Below are 24,824 nucleotides of genomic sequence, written 5' to 3'. Positions count from 1 at the left end.
GGTGGCAGATAGCAGTCAACCCCACGTAATGCAGCGACTTCACCTCTGTGACCTCATCCTTTAAGATGTTTTGTACCAGGCCACAATGAGGGACTTTCAGGATGTAAAGCCCTACTTTTCTGTATCGTTAGAGAAAAAAAAGAGCCATTGAGACACTCAGGGCACGTTTCATTTTATTTTCTTAGTTCAGTGGTTCAGCCACTTGGACCCCGAGCTGCATAACACATTCACAACAATCGGCAAGCCCCAGCCGCCCCCCCGTCAACAGCCCAAATAGGAGCGCCTAAAAATAAGCAGCATGCCACAACTGTTGCGCTGCCTAATGTCTGACCAATCACTGGCCCATCTTCCCCGTAAACCGACTCCCGTTATCCGCGTGGATTAGCAAATAGACTATGATCACAGACGCTGGGTGACGTGGCCCGGGGGGTCCTTTATAAACCCATCTCCCTCCTCACCCGACTTTCAAGTTAAAACAGAGGGAACTCTTAACGGTGCTGTTCCAGCTCACCTGCCACGAAACTTGAAAAAGCGACATTCTTTCCCCCCGTGGGCCATATTAAAAGGGACGACTTATCAGGAGGGTGCCAATTAAAAAACAAAACAGACGACCAGCTGTCTTGCACGTTGTGATTCGGATCATTTAATCCATCACTGACACCAGAGGCTTCTTCGCACGTACATCCGAAAAATCTCTAAGCTGCTTTTTTTTTTGTAACTCATCCGAGTTTGAACTTTCCTCCGCGAGAGCGCGCTTGCCACCGAGCCGCTAAAGTTTTTTTCTTTTTTTGCGCACAATTCAACACACAAGTGTCACCGAGGTATAAAAGTGGACGCGGAAAAAGCCATCATGATGAGCACCAACTACGGCGACGACCAGCTGCCCCCGCAGTACTACCAGGCCACTGATTTCGGGGAAGAGGAGGAGGACGAGATGCCCGCCACGGAGAAGGACTTGGCCGAGGACGCGCCGTGGAAGAAGATCCAGCAGAACACCTTCACCAGGTGGTGCAACGAGCACCTCAAGTGCGTTAACAAGACCGTCACCGACTTGCAGAAGGATTTTAGTGATGGGCTGAAGCTCATTTCGCTCTTGGAAGTTTTGAGCCAGAAGAAAATGTACAGAAAGCACCACAACAGACCCAACTTCCGTCAGATGAAACTGGAAAATGTTTCTGTGGCACTAGAGTTCCTGGACAGAGAGCATATCAAACTGGTCTCAATAGGTAAGCCAGCCTCGGGCTCTATTAGCTGTTTGAAAAGTTCACTGTTGTCCTAAAACCTTAACAGGCCACTATTACTTAGGAACAAGTTATGAAAAAGAAATTTATGTCGCCTAGATCCTAAAACATACAGAGGACCATGGCAAACACACTCTATTTTGGTATGTTATCAGGCCAGGTGTAAGTCAGCAATAACATGGCTTTTGCAGGCCCCTTGAAGGCAGTGCTGAGAGAGGTCACCAGCTCACTGGAAAATTATTGTGGAGGTGCCACTGAGGTCATTAACTTGTGCCAGGGCCAAAACCCAGCACCTCCACACTGTTACTTTTGCTTACTTGCACTGCAGCAGTGTGGTAAATTACGGGCTGGAAATTCAGTAGGACTGCGCTAATGAGAATGACACACTTTATACATGCGGACAGCAGCTACACACACGTACACACAGGCAGCTGTCTCCGTCAGGTCAAGGTTCAGAAAGAACTCACCGAGGCTCTCTACTGATAGCCAATTTCTATCCAGAGCCATCAGCAACGTATGTGAGGTGAGGATTAACTGTGGTGGGATTTGAGGATCAGACAGTGCTGCAGAGAGCTGAAGGTACAATAAATTGTTGTGGATTTGTGGATGTTTTTGTCACGTCGACAGGGTCATAATAGAAAGACTTTTCTCCAGCAGAGTGAACAGAAAGCCACCTCTTAAAGATATTTAACAAACAGGGAGGAGAATTTTAGGTCTAAATGAAAAGTAAGATGACATATGGCTTCACCATACTGACAGTAGACAACCCTGTGTTTTATAAATGAGAGTATTTATTACATTTCTGTGCTCTGGTGTCTAATGATCCTTGCCACACACTTGAGTAAAATTCCTGGCATATCTGAAGCTTTGGCCGTTGGACTGTGAAGGCCACAGTGTGTCCAAATGAAAGAGCACTACGGGTGTGCGCGATGACACCGGGGGAAAACACTCATCTCTCAAATCACAGGAGTTCTGTTCATCACAGGGAAGAACAGGCCACAATCAAAGCCATTACCTCAAAGTCTAGCAGAGTACATGTCCTGAATATTGTGTCTAGGAGTTAATATGGTGGTGTGTGTCTGGCACAGTTGTCGCAGCTGTACAGACACACTTTAGGTCAGACTGCTTTGACAGAAACAGGGCGTGATAATAAAAGCCCTGGCATTTTGCTTCCTAGCACCATCTCCCTTCATGCAGCGCTATGGGGTTACTGCAGCCGTCTCGAGATAATGTCTCAGCCTCATTACAGTGACCCAGAGACACAAAGAAAAATATAAAATAACATAAAAAAACAAATCACCTCGGGCTTAGATGCTCACGTGTCACCATGTGTAACTAGATGCCATTTGATGGCTGTCTCTTTGACCACGCTGGTGCCAGACACAGCGGGATCAAAACCACACTGTGCCACATTGTGCCACCTGCTTCTGTCAGTCAGACAGCGACACATCAAACACTGCCTTCTGACAGGGGGTGGGGAGGGGGGGTGCAGATCTATGAAAAGTTAGAAGAGTCTCAATAAAACGCTCTTGTGATAAACAACTGGCATCAGAGGCGCCTCGTTATTAAAGCCTCGGTGAATTAAGTGGGGTGTATCAAATGAGATTAGTCGATTACACATTAAAGTCCTGCCTCTCGTCGGAGGTTATTTGGCTTAAATGGCTGAAGTTCGAAAATTAGAGTGGATGTTATCGGGAGCTATTTGACAAACTTTCCCGTCATGAACTTCAGGAAATGAGCCGCACGCTAACTGTCAATGAATCTAATCTCCATCTATTTGATTTATCGCACTCTCGCGCAACAAGTTCAGGAGGTAATTGAAATCCAAGTGGTATTTATGCAGAGAGGGATCCGTTTCCACATATCCTCAGCTGTCACTATCTTCAGACTACCATTGTGACTGGATGACAGATTGTCAGGGGTCCTCAGCCAGACAGCTGTCTGAGAGAAAGGGACTTGGGGGGTGGGGTGAGTGGTGGGGGACAGGGAAGAGCATTAGATTCTTGTCTTCTCAGCAGTCAATCATCATTGTTTATATTTTTACCCAGAATAGCCTGGTCAACTCTGCAGAATGCCAGGGGAGCACTATTTGATAGATTACACTTATGCTTACATCTTACTATCCTAAAATCTATCTAGTATCTTATCAGGATGGCCCATAAGCATGAAAACAGAGATTGAAAGTTTATCGTGTTGATTTTTTTTAGCAAGTTCTAAATCCTCATGAACTCCGCTGTCACTGTTGTCCAACTACAGATAGCAAAGCCATTGTGGATGGGAATCTAAAGCTGATCCTGGGTCTTATCTGGACTCTCATCCTCCACTACTCCATCTCCATGCCCATGTGGGATGACGAGGACGACGAGGAGGCCAAAAAGCTGACCCCGAAGCAGCGCTTGTTGGGCTGGATACAGAACAAGGTGCCTCAGCTGCCAATCAACAATTTCAACCGTGACTGGCGGGATGGCAAAGCCCTGGGAGCTCTGGTTGACAACTGTGCCCCTGGTAAGAAGCTTGTAGTGGCATCGACTGACTCTACAGGTCAGGTCGTGCAAGCGCTGAGTCAGAATATGCACAGCGTCTGTTGACAGGCTTGTTGCGTGGCAGTTTTTCTTAGTGGAATTTGAGGTCGGGCATGTGCCCATTTGAAACGCTATCACTTCCTCAGGAGAATTCGTCTCCTCATTTAGAAATCGGGGCCTGGTTTCTCTTACTCTTTCTCTGTCTCACACTCACACTCACACACACACACACACACAAACACGCATCTCGTTTCAGATTCAGACGTCAGCCAGCGTAATCTGTCTCTGGAGAACAGGTAGTGTCATGGGGTTGCAGAGAGGTTGCTGATGACCGGAGGATGTCCCCGCCAGCTGTCCCACAGTCACTGAAGCCTTCAACCTCACTGTATCAGGCCCTGAGGCCCAGGCCCAGCTTTAGTGTTTATAGCTTTGCTGCTACACAACACCCCCAAATTTGGGCATCATTCCTCCTCTTCTGTCAAGGGGGATGCTTGGCCCTGCATCAAAATGCAGAATAATCTGTCACAGGGAGGTGCCTAAGCCACAGATCCAAAGACCACAAGGCCGCAATGTGAATCTCTGCCAGTTAAGGCTTCTGTGTCCAGCAATGAACACTAGAGAACCCACTTCTAGCTGTGCTTTACAGAGCGAAAGGTGGAGGAGTAGCAAGAGAAGTGTACAACACCATGTTTAACTGTGTTTACATGAGCCATTGATCTGGGGAGACGCATCTTTCAAACACTGTGCTGCAACACTGACCATACAAGGTCCTGTCAGCGAAATACAGCAGGGTAGCTGATGAAACTAGCTCTGTTCTGAAAAACCAAAACACAGAGGCTCTGCTTCCACTTCACGTCCCAAAGTACAAGGAGCTGGTTCATTAGTTACCTTGACCTTGACCTTGAACAACAGGATATCCTGTTTGACATGCAGTTAGCTACAGTTTCTGTTACTGTCCAGTTTTCATACAACTAAAGCATAGATGCTCTTTTCTCCTTTGGTGTTAAAATGGCCTTTACAGCATGGCTTAAAAGCATCAAGCGTAGCATGGTGGCAGGAACTCCCTGACATCTCTCACGTGACATTTTTATAAAGGTTTATTTTGCGTTGTGCTGAAAAAAACTTGCTTTTAGACACATGTAAACTCAACCCTGTTAATACAATAGTTCTTTGTCCATACTAATTGGATAATGGTATTCTGTGGTGTGCCTGCGTGGGCCTTTTGAGTGAGTGGCCACTCCATTGCCAACACTAATCCAATTTAGGCATTAGCGGCACAGAGCAGGCTAGCCACTGCGTCTGTCGAAGCTGTTTCTTTTGAACAGTCCTGAGAGATTGTAGAGCAGAAGTGCGGGTAAGGTCAGTCGCTGTTGTAGTTAGAGGTGTTGGAGAGATAGTAGTGACAACCCAAATGGCCCTATTATACCATGTGCAGTTTAACACCGCCTACGTCAGTCATTCCAGAGCTAAATTGCCTTTTTGCGTCCTGTCAGGTTTGTGTCCGGATTGGGCAGACTGGGACCCAAACAAGCCTGTGCAGAATGCCAGAGAAGCCATGCAACAGGCTGATGACTGGCTGGGTGTGCCACAGGTAAGATGCATGATAGACGCCAGTAACAAACTGCCTTTGAGTGTACTGCAGCTCAGCTGGGTGGGGCTGATCTCATGAAACAATGCAACATGAAAAGCAAGAGTGTTTCTTCAGTTTTCTGATTGGCAACTTAGCTATACTCATGGGACATAGGTTCAGAGAGAACAAACCAACTACTGGCAGATTAAACCGAAGCCTAATTTGCAAATGCAAACAGATCTCATACACATGGAAGGCAACACTGAAGTGGGGGGAAAAAACAACAGAACTATAAAGAGACCAAAGTTTTTTCCAGGGAGATTATGCTGGAGGATGCCATGAAATATTTATTACCCAGCTCAGGTCTAATATTTCCATTTAGTTTATTGTAGCTCTTAGTAAGTGAGTGTGTAGGAGTTTCATTTTGTGAATTTGTGGAGGTGTGAGATTTCTTAACACCTTCCGAGCCAGCCTCTGAAACTGAGGTGTAAATATGCCTGCGTTCATCAGAATAACAATGTGAAGTGTGCGATATTTTCAGTCCCGTCTGTAAGACCCAGTCTCCGTATTGAAATGTGCACCGTGCGCGTTGTTTACTTGTTTGTCTAAGGCACAGGGTTAGTTACTCTCCATGAGGCTTAGCATTGGTGAGATAGCCAGGGGCTGTATGTCATGGCGTTGCAGGGCTGGGGGCTGGATTCCATTGTGGTGTTGTTAAGGAGATGTGGGAGAGGTCTGGCTCAGAATAAATCCCCCCCTTGCTGGCTTATTGAAGGCAACAATCCTTAACCCTGCTGTCCTGAGGTTAAATATAACCAGTGTGGCGCAGGGCTTTGTGCCAGTGTGTGATAGACAGGCAAACAAGTGCTAAAGGGGTGGAGAGGAGCAGGGGTGAAGGGAATAAATACGTTTTAATCCTCATTAAATCCCACTGCACTATACTTAATAAGGCAAATGTGTAGAAAGAGTAACCCAAAACCCTTGTTGCAAAAAAGACAGTATGTTTAATTAAGACATAAATAAAGCCGTGCTGTCTTTTTATGGTCACAGCTGTCATCGTGGTCTTTGCTTAAAAGCGAAACCGTGTCTTCTGTAATTGAAAACAGTTTTTTAATGAACACCAAATTTTTCCCACAGAAAAGGTCAGCCAGTTTGTGTGACTAACCGCTTTAACGCTGGCCGATTTCTACGCTTCAGGTGATTGCCCCCGAGGAAATTGTCGACCCAGATGTGGACGAGCACTCGGTGATGACCTACCTGTCTCAGTTCCCTAAGGCAAAACTGAAGCCTGGAGCTCCTCTCAAGCCCAGACAGCTTTTTCCAAACAAGGCCAAAGCCTATGGACCAGGTGGGCATCCCAACATGAATGAATGAACAGCTCACAACAGTTCGTACAAGTACTATGACATGAATAATGAATGTTCACCTTCTCAGTCTTGATATAATTATCTGTATAGATAATTTAGCAGTAACACAAGTGTGTTCCCTCAGGGAAACCTTTTAATACTTCTTTTTTGGTGGTGCATCACTTTGTTGCATTTGGTTGTCTGTAAATGTTGCATTGCCCCAAGCTTTTGTGAAAGATACTCATATTTTATCCGATTGCATTAAAAAATTTATTTTCTGTACTCTCACTGCATTTGCCTGCCTTGCACAGCAATGTAAGCTCAATGCTTTATATTAATTGGATAATTGTAATCTAGAGGGGCCTATTTGTTTGCTCTGATGAGAAAGAAAAAACATGCCTCGTGTTTCTATATTTATATCACAGGCATTGAGCCTCATGGAAACAAGGTACTGCAACCAGCTGTGTTCACTGTGGAAACTCTGGAAGCTGGCAGTGGTGAAGTCCTGGTCTACGTGGAGGATCCAGAGGGACACAAAGAGGAGGCGAGTCATACATGATACCCAAGGGTTGTTTGGCAAGCTCGTCAAGCTCAGAGCCCCAAATTCAAAATTTGATTAAAGGGCTGGAAAGATAGTTGGCATGCCCCCTTCATCATCCCTCCAGGAGGTATTTGAAGAGTCAGTGATAAAGCAGGCTCTGAAAATTACTAAGGACAAAAATCACATCCTTCATAACGAGTATGAGATGATGCCCTCAGGAAAAAGGTACAGGGTACCAAACTGTAGGTTTACATTTTCTTTACTGCCATTATCGGTCAAATTATTGAATTATTAACCCTAATGCTAAATTTAGACCTCACTTTGTCAGCCCAGCAATGACCTAATCCAGGTGACACTGGGGCATTGGTTTGAAACCAAAAAAATGGGTGTTGTGTATGACTACTGCTGCGTCTCATCATAATGGACCAAAACAAAAGCTGCATCCCAGCAGAAAAACATAGATGGGAAATATTTTTAGTTTTCCGTGGAAGTTCTGTCACTTCTGTGAGATTTTTTCTACTGCTTGTCTGTATACAACTGTCAACATGCCAAAGCAAATTAGGAACGATGTTCCTGGTGTAGTTAGGTGAAACTGTCAAATGGAATAACACACGACAGCCAGTATTATACACACGTACGTGGAAATCACTAACAAGCATTAGCAGCAGGCAGTAAGCATGATTAATCAAGGAGAAGTGTAAAGCCTGTCATGCCTCTCAGTTCTGGAAAGGCAAGATTTTCTAACTCTGTAGATGCCTAATCTGACTATAGACTGTATATAAAAGATGGGTGTAGCTACAGTGACTTCACCCATATCCTGTCCTGTCCTTGTCCCGTCTCCCTTCCCTCACTCCAGCCAGTGTCACTAAGGGCTTGCTCATAGAGGGTTGTCTGAATGTTGAGGTTTCCACCTTACAATATAAAGCACTTTAAGGAAACTGTTGTGGTGTATATAAAATTGAACTGAATTGAATATGGACTCATAGCAGACAGAACAGTAGGTCGTAGGGGCAGGGAAAAATATTTTGTCTGGCAACTTTGTGTCGATAAAAAACTCGATATTTTATCAAATACATTTAAGTTCCCTGGAAATACAGTGAGCAAGAGGGCTCATCTCATACACCACCATCCTGAGATGATGCGAGCTGAGTAAACTTACATTGAATCAGCTCGAATGCACACAACAAACACTGGACACACTTAGCTTTAACAGTTATCCTAATCATCCATTGCAAAATACTAATAACTGCAATATGCTGAGTACCGTGGGTTGTCTGGGTATTCCCACCTCTAGTAATCAGAAAGAGCGCTGGTTGAAGGCAGACACATTGGTGTCACTTTTAAGAAATTGAAGATATGGCCAGCTTTTATATACAGTTTATGAATATTACATTGTGACCATTGCAACAACACAAAAAAATTGGCTCATCTTTGACTAAATGTCTCTCACTTTGACTTTTTTGTTCTTCAGGCAAAAGTAAAACCCAACAATGACAAAAACAGAACCTACACTGTCACCTATGTTCCTAAAGTTGAGGGAGTTCACAAGGTGAGAGCCCACTGGCAATATTTATTATGTGTTTTAACTATAAACACGGTCACGACAGGATAAAACGGACTCTGTATTCAATTTGTCTTGTTTTTTCCTTCAACATTAGGTGAAAGTGTTGTTTGCAGGCCAGGACATTGACAAGAGCCCGTACACAGTGAATGTGGCAAAAGCTTTAGGGGACCCGAGCAAAGTCCAGGCCAGGGGACCAGGTCTGGAGCCCACAGGCAATGTGGCAAACAAACCCACATACTTTGACATCTACACAGCTGGTAAGCATGAAAAAAACACCCACTGCTTACTGAAATCATATAGAAAACAACAGTCCTCCAATAATCAATGGTTTTCTGGCAAACGTAGGTGCTGGTAATGGCGATGTCAGTGTGGTCATCGTCGATCCTCAAGGCAAAAAGGACACGGTGGAGCTCATCCTGGAAAACAAAGGGGACAGTGTTTTCCGTTGCACCTATCGTCCTGTTCTGGAGGGCCCTCACAAGATTCATGTGCTCTTCGCAGGCCAGGAGATCCCCAAGAGCCCTTTTACTGTCAACATCGCAGAGGGTGAGCCATCTGTCTGTGTTGTAAATTAGTGTCACACAAATCTGATTTCTTACCGTGCTGTAAGTGTCGCGGTGATCAATCCATCACAGTCTGCAGTCAACTTTATTTATCCTGGAAACAGCCACCCTGTAAAGTCCATAATCCTTCCTATTTGTCATTTCTAGCTCCAACTGTTGCTCCTCCCAAGGGAGCGCCATTGCCGATAACTCCTCAGTCAGTGCGCACCCCTCCTGGAGCGAAGGGTGCGACGGGGGCTCCTCCCCCAAAACCTGACCGTCCAAGTTAGTATTGTCTCATTGGAGGAGCTTGTGCCTCTTGCCTAGCCAGATTGACACAGTACAATCCTGTGCGCCAGGCCCTGCAGATGCCCCTCTGTGCTTTCCTCTGAGTTTTTGGTGCCGTGGCTTTATGCCATGCTTGGTCGCCTGCTTTATCGTCCCGTGTCCTGAAGCTTGGTGGTTTAGTCATGTTCAGAGAGAAAGAGAGAGAGAGGAAATGCAGTGTTGTACACATAGTTTGCAGTTTTTCCCAGTTAGAATTTCAGCCACTTCCTGCCTGTCTTTGCTCCTCTCTCTTAAAATATCTGTGCTTGTGCTGTCGACATGTTTGTTTTCATCATGGCTGCATTTGCCTCAGCCAATATTCCATTCAAAGCCTGCCCTCAACATTTCAGAGTGACTGACTGAAATGTTGCCGGATGCTTCCTTGATGCCCCGTAATGTGTCAATATTTTGCGCAGCACTGCACTGAAATTTGTGCTGCAGAAAGCATCATTCTCATTTACAGGTTCAGTCTGTCAACATTTGTGGAATCCCACTTCAACACTTCAATTGGAATTTGCTACTAACATTGCTGCAATCAGCTCTTGGCTACTCTGCTTTTTTTGCTGCTGAATATTTTTCTCACACTTGTTGTTATTCCTTTCAGCCATAAACCCAAACGCTTGCAGAGCTACTGGCAGAGGGCTTCAGCCTACAGGTGTGAGAGTAAAGGAGGTTGCAGACTTCAAAGTTTTCACCAAGGGAGCCGGCAGCGGTGCACTGAGCGTCTCAGTCAAAGGACCAAGTGAGTCAGACAGCTCTGTTCTCTGCATCACTCCTCCTCGTGCATTTTTAGAATGATTTCCTTTGTTTGGGCCCTTTGTCTGCATTCACATACGCGTATGATACGGCACTAAACAACAAAACGAAATGCATAAAATGCGTCTGAGCTGATATTATTCCTTTTCAGCTGGAGCAGAGGAGCAAGTGAAAGTGCGAGATGTGGGGAACGGCGTGTATGAGTGTGAATATTACCCCCTTAAACCTGGTAAATACACAGTCACCATCACCTGGGGAGGCCAGCCTATCCCACGCAGGTAGGGTCCTATTGTTGCCTTCAGCGATTCATTAATAATGCGCGATCGCATTTGTGCCAGGTAATATTGTGTATACTTCTTTTTCTTCTTGTGTGCCGCAGCCCTTTCGAAGTTCAGGTGGGTGCGGAGGCAGGTTTTCAGAAGGTGAGGGCCTGGGGTCCTGGTCTGAAGACTGGCATGGTGGGAAAATCTGCTGACTTTGTGGTAGAGGCCATTGGCACTGAAGTTGGAACGCTGGGTAAGATGTGTGCAGGTTATGCAAGCTCTTATGAAAGAAAAGTAATACCATTCTTCAGTGCTTTAAATCTGAGCTTTATACGTGTGAATGCTTCATTTTTCTCAGGCTTCTCGATTGAAGGCCCATCACAAGCTAAAATTGAGTGTGATGATAAGGGCGATGGCTCCTGTGACGTACGCTACTGGCCCACCGAGCCCGGTGACTATGCTGTCCATGTCATTTGTGACGATGAAGACATCAAGGACAGTCCCTTCATGGCTCACATTCTGCCCGCAGCCAATGATGTTTTCCCTGAAAAGGTAATTCTAGCTGATATCACTTATAAACTGAGAAAGTACAAATCACATCGCCGAGATCTTCAACTGCATCCCAAATAATGTATTTCAAGGTGAAAGCTTACGGTCCAGGCCTGAAGCCGACTGGTGTCATTGTGAACAAACCGGCCGAATTCACTGTTGACGCCCGCATGGCTGGGAAGGGTCAACTCAAGATCTACGCACAGGTATGGCCTGGAATCCTTGTTTTGCATTCATAGGAGTGGGTCACTTATATTCATGTGGGGTGTACAAGCCAGACCTGACAAGATTTTGTATCCACTAAGGATGCTGAAGGCTCCACCATAGACATCAAGATCACTGACAGGGGAGATGGCACATTTCACTGTGTATACACTCCTGTCAAGCCCATTAAACACACCATCATCATCACCTGGGGCGAGGTCAATGTGCCCAGCAGCCCCTTCAGGGTAAGAGACTTGTAAATGTACACACACACACGCGCGCACACATGACTTTATACTGCTCTCGAAATTAAGTCTATTTAATAGGATGATACTTCACCAGATATAGACAAAATAAGAGGACTGCAGTGGTTGTACTTCAATCAATTGCATCTGCTTCAAGTACACTGTGAATTCATTAGGTGCTGGTTGGAGAGGGTTCTCATCCAGACAGAGTCAAGGTCTATGGGCCCGGAGTAGAGAAGACGGGGCTCAAGGCTAACGAGCCAACATATTTCACTGTGGACTGCAGTGAGGCTGGGCAAGGTGAGCCTGAACAAGGAGATGATGTGGGTGGTTACAAAAACACTCCTAAGTTTAGTCGACCCTAAAGAAACTAGTGCTGCACCATGCAAATGTAAAAAAAAAAAATGTAGAGCACAGAAAGAGAAGAATAAGTGAATCTGTGAAGCTGAATTTATTTGAAATGGATGACAGTATTTTATAAATAAAGCCAGAGGAGTTGAGTGACTGCTTCAATATATTCACACGCTCAACTTTTAAATAACCTTTGTGAACTGTGCTCATTGTTATGCACCGTTAGGGGACATCAGCATTGGAATAAAATGCGCCCCGGGGGTGGTTGGGCCTGCCGAGGCTGACATCGACTTTGACATCATCAAGAATGACAATGACACCTTCACTGTCAAGTACACTCCACCCGGTCCAGGCCGATATACCATCATGGTGCTGTTTGCAGATCAGGTAAGAAAACAGTTTTTGCCTGAGCTGAGGGGGCCGGGCCGTAAAATTATCAGTAGTTTTCATTTTCATTACTTGGTAATTGTATTCCTCAGGAAATTCCAGTAAGTCCGTTCAAAGTGAAAGTGGATCCTTCCCACGATGCTGGAAAGGTGAGAGCAGAAGGGCCTGGCCTCAACAAGACAGGTGAGCTTTCGTGACATCTACACTGTATAGGTATTTACATTCGCAACTACTTCCGTTACATTGCTTTAATGCTCTAGCTTTGATACAAAGTAATAGAACAATTTGACAAGACGCATGTGCGTTTCAGGTGTGGAGGTGGGCACTCCAACCCACTTCAATATCTACACAAAGGGAGCTGGCAAGGCCAAGCCTGAGGTGCATTTTGCTGCGTCAGGCCCAGGAGAGGCAGTTCGTGACTTTGAGATCATCGATAACCACGATTACTCCTACACTGTCAAGTACACGGCTCTTCAACAGGTACAGCGGACCTCTGCTCGATGTCCAGTTAGATTAGAAAAGGAATTATTCACAGTAGTGCCATGCATTATTAAATACTCATTCTTCTTCTGGTGTTTTTTAAATTTTTTTATTTATTTTTTAGGGCAACATGACAATATCCGTGACTCACGGAGGAGATCCCATTCCCAAGAGCCCTTTCCACATCACAGTGTCGCCAGCTATGGATATCGGAAAAGTGAAAGTGGAGGGATTAGATACCAGTAAGTTATAACCCATCACACATCTATAGTCCAGTTAACTGTATAATTACATGTTTTATCTAAATTTATTGTGCTCTTTCGTGCAGAAGTGGAGGTTGGAAAGGATCAGGAGTTCACAGTTAACACAAAGGACGCTGGTGGGCAGGGCAACGTAGGTGTGAAGATGACCTCGCCCTCTGGCCGACCAATCCCGTGCAAGCTGGAATCAGACAAAGCCAAAGGCGTTCACAGTGTGAAGTATATTCCCCCAGAAGAGGGGCAGTACAAGGTTGATGTCAGCTATGATGGGAACCCTGTGATGGGAAGCCCTTTTGGGGTTGAAGCAGTAATGCCTGCTGATCCATCAAAGGTAAAAGATCATGAAAATTGTATAGATTTCTGCACTATGTATGAAGACATGTTTCTCTACCATCTCCCGCAAACTAACTTGACTGTTGCATCACAGGTGCGAGCCTTCGGCCCAGGTCTGAAGGGAGGGGTTGTGGGTAAACCAGCTCCATTCACTATTGACACAAAGGGAGCAGGTGCAGGTGGGCTCGGCCTCACGGTGGAAGGTCCCTGCGAGGCAAAAATTGAGTGCCAAGACAACGGTGACGGCACATGCTCAGTCGCCTACCTGCCCACTGAGCCCGGCGAGTACGCCATCAACATCCTGTTTGCAGAGCAGCACATTCCAGGCTCTCCCTTCAAAGCTGCAGTCCGCCCAGCGTTTGACCCCAGCAAGGTGACGGCTAGTGGGCCCGGTCTAGAGAGGGCCAAGGCGGGTGAACCAGCGACCTTTACTGTGGACTGTACCAGAGCAGGCGACGGCGAGCTCACTATCGAGATTGTGTCAGAGACTGGGGTTAAGGCGGAAGTGCACATCCAGAAAACGGCTGAAGGCACCTTTTCTGTCACATACATCCCACCCTTCCACGGCACACACACCATCACGATCAAGTACGGCGGAAACGTGATTCCCCACTTTCCAAAGGTCCTGCAGGTCGAGCCCTCTGTTGACACCACGGGTGTTCACGTCTACGGGCCTGGAGTGGAGCCCAGAGGTACACATGACAAAATCACCTCAAAATAAATCACTGCATTACATTATAGACATAAAGGTTTGTTTTATTGGTGGTTACCGCCTTAACATATATGCCAACTGCCCAGAAATAAGTATTAGTAAAGATATCTAATATCTCAGCACCTGAAGGCCTATTTTCTTCTCTAGGTGTTCTCAGAGAAGTCACAACCCACTTCATTGTGGATGCGCGCGCCCTCAACAAGGTTGGAGGAAATCACGTGAAGGTTCACATTATCAACCCCTCTGGCACCAATACAGACACCTACATTACTGACAAAGGAGACGGCACCTACAGAGTGGAATATACGGCGTTCGAGGACGGTAGGAGCAGTCATTATGTTAGATCATACATAAACTAAGAACTGTGGTGAAAAATGTCCAGATTTGACCCGATGCAGATAAATGGAGGATTTTACATGGACAGGGCATGTGAAAGAGTTCATACAGACAGAAAAAAATCGCTAACAGTTGCTTGCATTGGGCGCCATTTGGGAATAAAGCTAAAGAGATGGAAAAGAAAGAGCGAGTGAGAGAGAGAGGGGGGTATAAATACAGAATGATGCAGTGGTGCAATGATGTGAGGGGCAGAGAGCAGGGAAGCAGAGAGTCAGACAGGCTCTGTTTTATAAATAGTGCGCACAGAAGCTCTTAACCAGGTATGTATGTGTGCTGAAGGCTGCCTGCACACAGCAGTACAGCAGGGGAATGACAGGGGATATTAATAGAGACCTATAGCACAAAGCAAAGATATCACAGAGCACTTCTCTACCACCAGACATGCTCTAATATCACAGCAGTGTGGCTGGGAATCTGGTGTGTAGGCCTACTGAGAGGGCTCTGTCAGAAAAATGTTGTAACAGAATAATGAATAGGGAACAGATGTAACGCCTTGTACATTCACCCGAGCGTCTGCGCTTTTGATAGTGTCTTTTATAAATAAACAGATGTTTACCTACCTAAAAGGGAATTTGTCTGGCCCATAATTTAAGAAGCAGTAACAGAATATATATATATATATATATATATATATATATATATATATATATATATATATATATTCTTGTGTTAAAAACAAGCAGACACAGAGGTTTGGCGTCAGACCTGTAAGTGATGTATTCGTTTGTGTGTAGGGATGCATCTGATTGAAGTGCTGTATAATGACGCACCGGTGCCTAAGAGTCCCTTCAGAGTGTCTGTGGTGGAGGGATGTGATCCAACCCGGGTCCGTGCCTTTGGACCGGGTCTGGAGGGAGGAATAACCAACAAACCAAACTGTTTCACCGTGGAGACCAGGTACTGCTGAACCACATATAAGACAAAAGAATATAAAGAATATTTGCATGTTCTTTAAAATGTTTTTCTTTTTCTGTATTTTGTGGATAAAACAGAGAGTGAGAGTATATTAGAACCCCAGTGTGAACATTTTTTAAATTGTCGGCTTCTGTCACAGGGGTGCTGGTACAGGAGGCTTGGGTCTGACCATCGAAGGAGCCTCAGAGGCAAAAATATCCTGCAAGGACAACAAAGATGGCAGCTGCAGTGTGGAGTATGTGCCCTTCACTCCTGGAGACTACGATGTGAATATTAACTACGGAGGTCACCCGATCCCCGGCAGTCCGTTCCGTGTGCCAGTTAAGGATCCCGTGGATCCCAGCAAAGTAAAGTGCTCAGGTCCAGGTCTGGGCGCTGGAGTGAGAGCCCATGTTCCTCAGACTTTCACTGTGGATTGCACCAAGGCTGGACAGGCCCCACTGGATGTCAAACTCTATGGCCCAACAGGTGTGAATGGGCTCTATTAATAAGAAAAACTGTCATTAATGCACCAAGTGAGTGACAAATAGCAGTAATTATGTGGCATGTCTTTATTTCTAGGGACCGTGGAGCCTGTTGGTGTGAAGAATAACGGTGATGGAACCCACACAGTTCACTACACTCCAGCCCAGGATGGCCCATACACTGTAGCAGTCAAATATGCTGACCAGGAAGTCCCACACAGGTAGAGTCTGAGTATAAGAGTAATCCAGGCAATTTGTTTTGATGTCTTGTTTAAATCTCTGCTCTTTGTGTCTGGATTTAGAAGCGCTAAACACATTTTTGTGTCCCATTTCTACCTTTTTGTCACACTGAAAATGTAATTATATTTGCTACTGGCCTCCCCAACAGTCCATTCAAGGTAATGTCTCAGCCTGGGCACGACGCCAGTAAAGTACGTGCCAGTGGCCCTGGTCTCGATACCAAAGGTGTGCCCGCTAGCTTGCCTGTTGAGTTCACCATTGATGCTCGTGACGCTGGAGAGGGACTGCTCACTGTGCAGATTCTGGTAGGTTTTCCTTCCTATTACACAGTATTTTCTAAACAATAAGACACTATGTAAAATAACATGAAATGTCTGGTCACAGGACCCAGAGGGAAAGCCAAAGAATGCAACCATCCAGGACAACAGGGATGGCACATACACGGTCTCCTATGTGCCTGACTCTACTGGCCCCTACACTATCACCATTAAATATGGAGGAGATGAGATCCCTTACTCCCCATACCGTATCCAGTCTCTGCCCACAGGAGATGCCAGCAAATGTCGCGTCACAGGTAGGAAAATACTTATGATAAATAACAATATTATCAGCAATTTTAATTTAATGTTCATGTTTTTTTAACCATCATGCTCTTTTTTTATTTCCGCAGTTTCTATTGGAGGACACGGCGTGTGTGAGTATCCAAAGCTTTGCTTTTATATCTGCACTGCACTGCTGGAAGACTTTACAGGAATCAATGCAGCACATTTGACCACTTATCCTTCTTTCCTCTCTGTTCTTAACAGCAAGTCTGCAAAAGCTGCAGACCTCTGAGGATACAGTTATAACAGTGGATGCCAAGGCTGCTGGGAAAGGCAAGGTGACCTGCAAGGTTCTGACCCCACAGGGGATGGAGGTGGACATGGATGTGGTGGAAAACCACGATGGCACCTTTGACATTTACTATACAGCACCTGAACCTGGGAAATATGTAATTACCATCCGCTTTGGGGGACAAAACATCCCTAAAAGCCCCTTCCATGTGATGGTGAGTAAAGGATTATTCGCTAGCTGCCACAGTTCTGTGTGCTTTTAAACTGACATTCAGTCGAATGAAACCAACAGTTTATTTTTTCTTGCTCCTTGACAGGCCACAAATGAGCCAGTCGTTCCCCGGGATACTGTGGATCCTCTCTTCCGTCCCGTTAACTTTCTCGTCCCCTTCACACCACAGCAAGGCGAAATCACAGGTGTGACAAACACACACAAAAAGTCTGCACACACATGCCCACAAAATATCTTATTTTTTAGGTCACTGACATTTCACCGTCTTACCTCTGCAGGTGAAGTGCGGATGCCTTCTGGCAAGACTGCTCGCCCACACATCACTGACAATAAGGATGGCACAATCACTATTAAGTACCAGCCCACGGAGAAAGGCCTGCACGAAATGGACATCAAATATGATGGAAACCACATACCAGGTCAGCAGCACACCATGTTGGATGGATGGATCGGAATTTAGTGCTATTGATTTGCTCCAGATTTAAAAATATAAAATGCAGTATTAATCACTGGTTGCTGATGGTTATGCACTCTTTAGGAAGCCCTCTGCAGTTCTTTGTGGATGCAGTGAACAGTGGAGTGGTGACTGCTTATGGCCCAGGTCTGAGTTATGGCATGGTCAACAAGGCTGCCACTTTCACAGTGGTCACGAAGAATGCAGGAGAAGGTAGCAGAACATAGGCCTTTTTTTAGTGATATTTATGAGACAACTGAAAAGAGAAAATACATAGCGGAAGTTTTTTTTTTGTGTCCCTTTCAGGTGGTCTGTCGCTAGCAGTGGAGGGCCCCTCCAAGGCTGAGATCACCTGCAAGGACAACAAAGACGGCACCTGCACTGTGTCCTACCTGCCCACAGCACCCGGAGACTACAATATCATTGTCAAATTTGACAACAAGCACATTCCTGGCAGTCCCTTTACTGCCAAGATCACTGGTAAGGAAGTACATTATAATATGTATACACTATACACATAGATGTATATATTGAATCTTTAAACTATCACTTGCATTTATGGCTCGACAAAGATCTAAATCATCTCTTTTTTTAATTAAGGGGATGACTCCATAACCAGAACATCCCAGCTGAATGTCGGCACAGCGGCCGATGTGTCCCTAAAGATCGCAGAAACTGATCTGAGCTCTCTGACTGCCAGTATCAGAGCCCCATCTGGCAACGAAGAGCCGTGCCTACTTAAGAGACTGCCCAACAGACACCTCGGTGGGATATTAATTTTCCTGTTACACAAAGACTAAGAAGAGTAGAAGATTGATAAGATTCACCTGACGGATTTAGGCTTTTTTTCCCAGGTTGGTCGCATTGAATTTCCTTTCCTCTGACCCTTCTTTTTATGCCCACAGGCATCTCTTTCACTCCTAAGGAGGTTGGTGAGCATGAAGTGAGCGTTAGGAAGAATGGCATGCATGTGGCCAACAGTCCTTTCAAAATCATGGTTGGCCAGTCAGAGATTGGTGAGGCCAGCAGGGTGAAGGCTTTCGGTAAAGGCCTGGTGGAGGCACACACTTTTGAAATGGCTGAATTCTTTGTGGATACTAGGAATGCAGGTATGCTTTTTAAATGGTACATGACACACAGACATAGTTTTACAAAAAAGAAGCAAATAAACAGTCAAATCTGTTGCCTAGGTTACGGAGGTCTGGCACTGTCAATTGAGGGTCCGAGCAAAGTGGACATCAACTGTGAAGATGTGGAGGATGGGACTTGCAGGGTGACCTACTGCCCAACAGAGCCTGGAAGTTACACTGTTAACATCAAGTTTGCAGAAAAGCACATCCCAGGTTAGAATCTTTTACTTTGGGAAAAAAAGAGGATATTTTTTTATCTTAAAATGAATTAAATCTGCATATGTGTGTGTGCGTGTTCTTTCCAGGAAGTCCTTTCACAGTGAAGGTGACCGGAGAGGGAAGGATCAAGGAGAGTATTACTAGGAAGAGACAGGCCTCATCCATTGCGTCAGTGGGAAGCACATGTGGTCTTAACCTTAAGATCCCAGGTGAGCACAGAAGCCAGTTAGAAATGGTTAGAGAGCAGAGGAACAACGGGGAGCGATTTTAAACAAATGAAGCTACGGTATTTTTACATTTATACTCTCACTGCTTCTTCCTTGCTCTAGGAAACTGGTTCCAGATGGTTTCAGCTCAGGAGAGGCTAACGAGGACATTCACTCGCAGCAGCCACACTTACACCCGCACCGAACGCACAGAGATCAGCAAAATCCGCGGTGGAGAGACCAAGAGGGAAGTACGAGTGGAGGAGAGCACTCAGGTGGGAGGAAGAGGAAGCCCATTCAGAGATGTTTTTGGAGACTTTCTAGGCAGAGAGAGTCTCAGCAGCTTCGCCGGCATCACTGCCAGACCTGAGGGTGAGTCTAACTCTGAATCCAGCTTTAGCTGCCTGCTAAATCACCGATGTACTCTATGCCTATTATATATCCTGGATTGTTTCTGATCTGACGTTTTGCTCTGCCATACCAGTTGAGAGTGGTTCCCAGGCCATGACAGCTCAGGTGACCAGCCCCAGTGGGAAAACAGTGGACGCCGACATCATGGATGGAGGCAGCAGCACCTACAGTGTGCGCTTCATCCCTCAGGAAATCGGACCCCACACAGTCAACGTCAAGTACAGAGGCCAGCACGTCCCCGGTAGCCCCTTCCAGTTCACCGTGGGTCCCATGGGGGAGGGTGGAGCACACAAGGTCCGCGCAGGCGGTCCCGGGCTGGAGAGAGGCGTTGCTGGAGCGCCTTGTGAGTTTCCTGTTTGTAAACAGCCATGCTGTTAACGGGAATGACTGTGTTTTGACATTCTTCTTCCTTAAGATTAACATTCTCCTTTACTTTATCATCTTTAGCTGAATTTAGTATCTGGACCAGAGAGGCAGGTGCTGGTGGCCTGTCCATTGCAGTGGAGGGGCCCAGCAAGGCTGAAATCTCATTTGAGGACAGAAAAGATGGTTCCTGCGGTGTCTCCTATATAGTGAAAGAACCAGGTAGAACTTCTATCACACACAGCCGTGGTATTTTCCTCATGCATGTTTTAGCAGTGCGACTCGTGTGTGTGTGTGTGTGTGTGTGTGTTTGTTTCTGAGCTGCTAAGCTTTTCAGTAATTCCTGTGAGCCTCCTCCACTTCATTTGATGGTGGAAGTAAATAACCTGTCTGCCTCCCCAGGTGACTACGAGGTGTCAATCAAGTTCAACAACGAGCACATCCCTGACAGCCCCTTCATCGTTCCGATTGCTACACTGTCAGACGAGGCCCGCAGGCTCACTGTCACAAGCCTTCAGGTTAGCTCTCGCACACATATGCACACTTCCACACACACATACGCAGCTGTCAATAGTCACATTAATTATTTGTCTCAGCAGCTATCACAGACAAAATAGATACGCAATCACAGAATATCAAGGTAGAATAGCAGATGGCATGTGACATAATGTGCGATTGGTTGCAGATCTTTCTAAAAGCACTTTGCCCTTGAAGTGTAATTGAATGCCAGCGCTGGAGCAGTACCCATGAATATAATACTGCGATGCTGGCCAGTGATGAAGGGCTGGATTAACTGTCCCTCTGTAATGTGGGGCATCACAAGCTGTGCTATGTGAGCACTCAGTTGCTCTGCTGTGATTGTGTTTCCGTCTGAGCGAAAGCAAGAAAGCAAATTGTGAGCTGAAGATAAAGATACCTCTGACAGCTCACGATATTGGTGTCACTGGCAGACAGATGTTGTTTTATTTGCTTTTCATAGTCTCCGTAACAGCTGCCAACGATGCTAAAACCATGTATTTTTAGTTAACTGAAATGCCACTTCAGAGCACTTTTTCTCGCACTAGAAAATGAAAAAGGCAGGTAAAGTGCAACGGCAGCATTTAAAATGTCACGCTATCTCTGTCTGCTAGGACCTCTTGTCCATCTGTGGGGCAAAAAACGCTAAACGCCTCGCTGTAATCTTTGACCTTTTCTGCCTCTCACACGCAAATGCTCTATCTATTCTCGTTCAGGCATGATGAGTCGCACACATTGTGTCCCTAAATGTGTGGGCCGCACGCACACACACACACACACACACACACACACACACACACACACACACACACACACACACACACACACACACACACACACACATTTTGTGATCCTATTATTACCTGTCTTTTGCAGGAGAAAGACTTGAAGGTGAACCAAGAGGCATCTTTCATGGTGCAGCGCAACAGCGCCCGAGGTGTGGTTGATGCCAAAGTCCACACCCCCTCTGGCTCTTCTGAGGAATGCTATGTCACCGAGCTTGACAGCGGTAAGCACCACCCTCAGCTTTTAGCATTAAGTAGGCTGCACAACAGAGATAACTCAGGTTTTTTCATTTCAACGCGTCATCTGTGAGCATAAGAGCAGAAATGTCTCCTCTTGTGTTTTTAGACAAGAGTGCAATCCGCTTCATTCCACGAGAGAACGGAGTTCACTCCATAGATGTCAAGTTCAATGGATGCCACATTCCTGGGAGCCCATTCAAAGTGCGAGTGGGAGATCCAGGGCTTATTGGAGACCCTGGCATGGTGACTGCACATGGCCCTGGACTGCAAGGGGGAACCACAGGTGCATTTCACTGCCATTCACCACCATGTGCTCCTGCTATTGTTAATATTCTTGCACAATTGCAACAAGGGGGAAGCCCTTCAAACATCTGCATCTTTCTTCTCACAGGTGTACCCTCAGAGTTTGTGGTCAAAACCTGTAACGCAGGCTCCGGCACTCTGTCGGTCAACATCGACGGGCCGTCCAAGGTCAAGATGGACTGTCGGGAGTGTCCTGAAGGCTATAAGATCACCTATACACCCATGGCACCCGGCAACTATCTCATCACCATCAAATACGGCGGGCCACAGCACATAGTGGGCAGCCCTTTCAAAGCCAAAATAACAGGTGTGCTTGACAGTATATATCTGCATGATAGGTCTTCGATTGAGAGATAAGTGCATCTCTGAAAAGTGCAGAAGTAATGAAAATGTCACGTCTTCCACGTGTGTGCTTCTCCGTGTTCATCTTAGATAAAAGCTGTTTTTCTCTTGCACTGCAGCAATATATTCCTGTCACTGGCTGACGGAAAAAAAACATTCCCATTTTTTTTTATTAGTGTTACATAAAAATGCTTTCAAGTTTGAAAACAACTCCCAAGAGTCCCTGAAAGTTCACTTTATTTGAAAGTGGTATAAAATCTTTTCCAATTTGGGCTTCCTTGAATGTTTCCGTTGAGGAAAAACTCTCCCTATAAACAGCAGCTTTTCCTCCCTCATATCTTTGTCAATACCCAGTGTGTTATGTAATGTCTGGATTAAGCCATGATGGCTGGAGATAACTTTTTTTTTCTCTTTCTCTTTCTCTTTTTCTCTCTCCCGCAGGCCCGAGGCTTTCTGGGGGACACAGCCTCCACGAGACCTCCTCCGTCTTGGTCGAAACGGTTACCAAAACATCCAAAGTGGGTGGTGCTTACAGCTCCTCCTCTTCTACCACCTCATCCAAAATGACGTCAGATGCTAGCAAGGTGGTTTGTCGTGGAACAGGGCTGTCCAAGGCTTTGGTTGGGCAGAAAAACAATTTTACTGTCGACTGCAGCACAGCAGGTGAGGCGATAGAGATCGAACATATTTTGCGTGAATACAGAAAAAAAGCAGGATTTGAGCACTGGTATATACAGACACCAAAGTGAGGTTTATTAAATGATTCACACTGTAACCGTATGTTAACACGTAGTTTTAAGCTGCTATGACCTCAGTAATCTCAGGTTTTTTATGCAGTGAATGAGTGGGATCTGGATTTACATATTTCACAATATAAAAGTCCAAATTTAGTTTCAATTCCCCAAAACAGTTGCCTTAAGGTGTTTTATATTTTAAGGTGAAAACCCAACAATCAGGTCACCCGCCTATGAGCAAGCACTTGGTGACAGTGGGAAGGAAAAACTGCCTTTTAACAGGAAGAAACCTTCGGCAGAACCAGGCTCAGGGAGGGGCATCCATATGCTGTGACCGGCTGCTAGTGAAGGGAGGAAGAAAAGACAAAAGACAAACTGTGGAAGAGAGTCAGGGATTAATACATTAATAAATCATCATAAAAACCTAAAATTCTGATACAATCAAAGCTCTCTATATTTTTTTACACTACCTCCCTCACTTATTTCGGGCTCAACCAAATAATTTGTTAACATCATCATCATAGATGGCTGGTAAATGTTAAATTGCTCATTTTCTTTCGGCAGACAGCTGCAAACTTAGTGTAATATTCGAATATTTAATGCTACGCAAGAAACATAAAGTCTAATTTCCTGAAAAGAGTATAAAAATTTGAACTGCAGAAACGAGGAATACTTCTCTGTTACTTTGTCATTTTAGGAAACCTCTCTGACATCATACATTTTCTTTTCATTGGCTGGATAAAAGAATATTTAAACTTGCACAACCACCAGCTTTTGTAGACCACTATCATTAAATCTCCCTCTTGCCGCTCCATCCAGGTACCAACATGCTGATGGTGGGCGTGCACGGACCCCATGCTCCCTGTGAGGAGGTCTACGTCAAGCACATGGGCAACAAGCTCTATAACGTCACCTATACCGTGAAGGACAAGGGCAGTTACACCGTCATTGTTAAATGGGGCGACGATAATGTGCCAGGAAGCCCGTACAAAGTGGCTGTACCATAAAAACAACAGCAACAGTGACAAAAAGACTCCATCCCTTCTGACCCTCCACGCTTTCCTCCTCATGTGCATGCATCATTCAGTGCTTCATTTCCGGCACCGCTGTTTGCTCTTCAGCAAGGATCACAATCTACTAAACATGCAAGAAAACCTGCAAGGACATTTGCTTACAGAATTACTGATGGCAGAGAAGCTGTTGTGCCAAATTATTGTTTAAACTTCAGATGATGTGTGCGTGTACACTCACAGGTATGCATCCACATTCAGACGGGTGTGGGGGCAGCACTGTGGTTCAGAAGTCCTTGAGCGACCCCCAAATGGCACAAGTACACGAATGTTAAACAGATGCTAGAGTAACAGTGTTTAGAGTGTGATACAGTATGGTTTTGTATGATTTAAGAATGACAAAATTGACATTTTTTTGTTATATTAACCTTTTTTTTTGGTAAGTCTTTGCAGACCTAATAAAGATTTAATTGCTAACTTTCCAGATGAAATTGATTTGGTTTATTTGATTTCACGCTGTGCTGGCAGATGCTTCGCGGGCTCTGCAAGAGGCATCTCTTACGTTTTACATTTCCATAGTTTCATCATGCAGCTATTTTCTGACCACTGCTGGTTCCTCTGTCTGAGCAGCTGTCAGGATTTTTCTTTTCGATCACCGCAGCTCTCAGCTGAGTAGCTGCCCTTTAGATATTTGAGAGCTGAAAACTTTCTTCCCGGCAAACTTCAGACTGTGCAACCAACATCTAAAATCGACTCTCCTAAAGGTCTTCATTTACCTTTAACTCGATATCACGATACAGTGTTGCGTCAAATAAATAATAAAGGGTTTCTCTTCGAG

At 45.4% G+C, this 24,824-nt stretch overlaps 1 protein-coding gene across 2 annotated transcripts; it reads left to right on the top strand.

The window, feature by feature from the left end:
- Window positions 1-434: 434 nt before the first annotated feature.
- On the top strand, window positions 435-24,477 carry LOC102305697 (filamin-C). Of its 2 annotated transcripts, XM_005929075.3 has the most exons (47): window positions 435-1,226; window positions 3,498-3,746; window positions 5,257-5,354; window positions 6,531-6,681; window positions 7,105-7,223; window positions 8,692-8,769; window positions 8,879-9,041; window positions 9,130-9,330; window positions 9,495-9,611; window positions 10,258-10,395; window positions 10,561-10,687; window positions 10,789-10,925; window positions 11,031-11,224; window positions 11,314-11,427; window positions 11,527-11,670; window positions 11,847-11,970; window positions 12,248-12,408; window positions 12,501-12,591; window positions 12,719-12,888; window positions 13,013-13,130; window positions 13,217-13,479; window positions 13,576-14,173; window positions 14,341-14,514; window positions 15,324-15,486; window positions 15,644-15,972; window positions 16,066-16,189; window positions 16,357-16,513; window positions 16,593-16,782; window positions 16,879-16,902; window positions 17,015-17,256; window positions 17,359-17,458; window positions 17,552-17,692; window positions 17,812-17,940; window positions 18,034-18,207; window positions 18,328-18,492; window positions 18,633-18,836; window positions 18,918-19,070; window positions 19,163-19,285; window positions 19,406-19,654; window positions 19,767-20,036; window positions 20,141-20,278; window positions 20,459-20,574; window positions 21,449-21,581; window positions 21,704-21,880; window positions 21,989-22,207; window positions 22,684-22,905; window positions 23,796-24,477. In XM_005929075.3, the coding sequence occupies exons 1-47, from the start codon at window positions 851-853 to the stop codon at window positions 23,981-23,983; spliced, it is 8,235 nt and encodes a 2,744-aa protein (XP_005929137.1). In that variant the 5' UTR covers window positions 435-850; the 3' UTR covers window positions 23,984-24,477. The 2 variants fall into 2 exon arrangements, with proteins under 2 accessions (XP_005929137.1, XP_005929138.1); XM_005929076.3 differs by lacking the exon at window positions 9,495-9,611.
- Window positions 24,478-24,824: the final 347 nt, after the last annotated feature.

This window comes from Haplochromis burtoni, unplaced genomic scaffold (assembly GCF_018398535.1).
Source record: "Haplochromis burtoni strain Fernald_Lab_line unplaced genomic scaffold, NCSU_Asbu1 Contig_77, whole genome shotgun sequence".
NCBI classification, from domain to species: Eukaryota; Metazoa; Chordata; class Actinopteri; order Cichliformes; family Cichlidae; genus Haplochromis; species Haplochromis burtoni.
This window is presented reverse-complemented; position numbering and strand designations above follow the sequence as displayed.

What these genes read in the sequence shown, in the direction of transcription:
- LOC102305697 (XM_005929075.3), top strand. Translation starts at nt 851, where the DNA reads ATGATGAGCACCAACTACGGCGACGACCAGCTGCCCCCGCAGTACTAC. An exon ending in AGTACACGGCTCTTCAACAG is followed by an intron (nt 12,889 to 13,012) that starts GTACAGCGGACC and finishes TTTATTTTTTAG; the next exon opens with GGCAACATGACAATATCCGT. An exon ending in TGTGGATACTAGGAATGCAG is followed by an intron (nt 18,837 to 18,917) that starts GTATGCTTTTTA and finishes TCTGTTGCCTAG; the next exon opens with GTTACGGAGGTCTGGCACTG.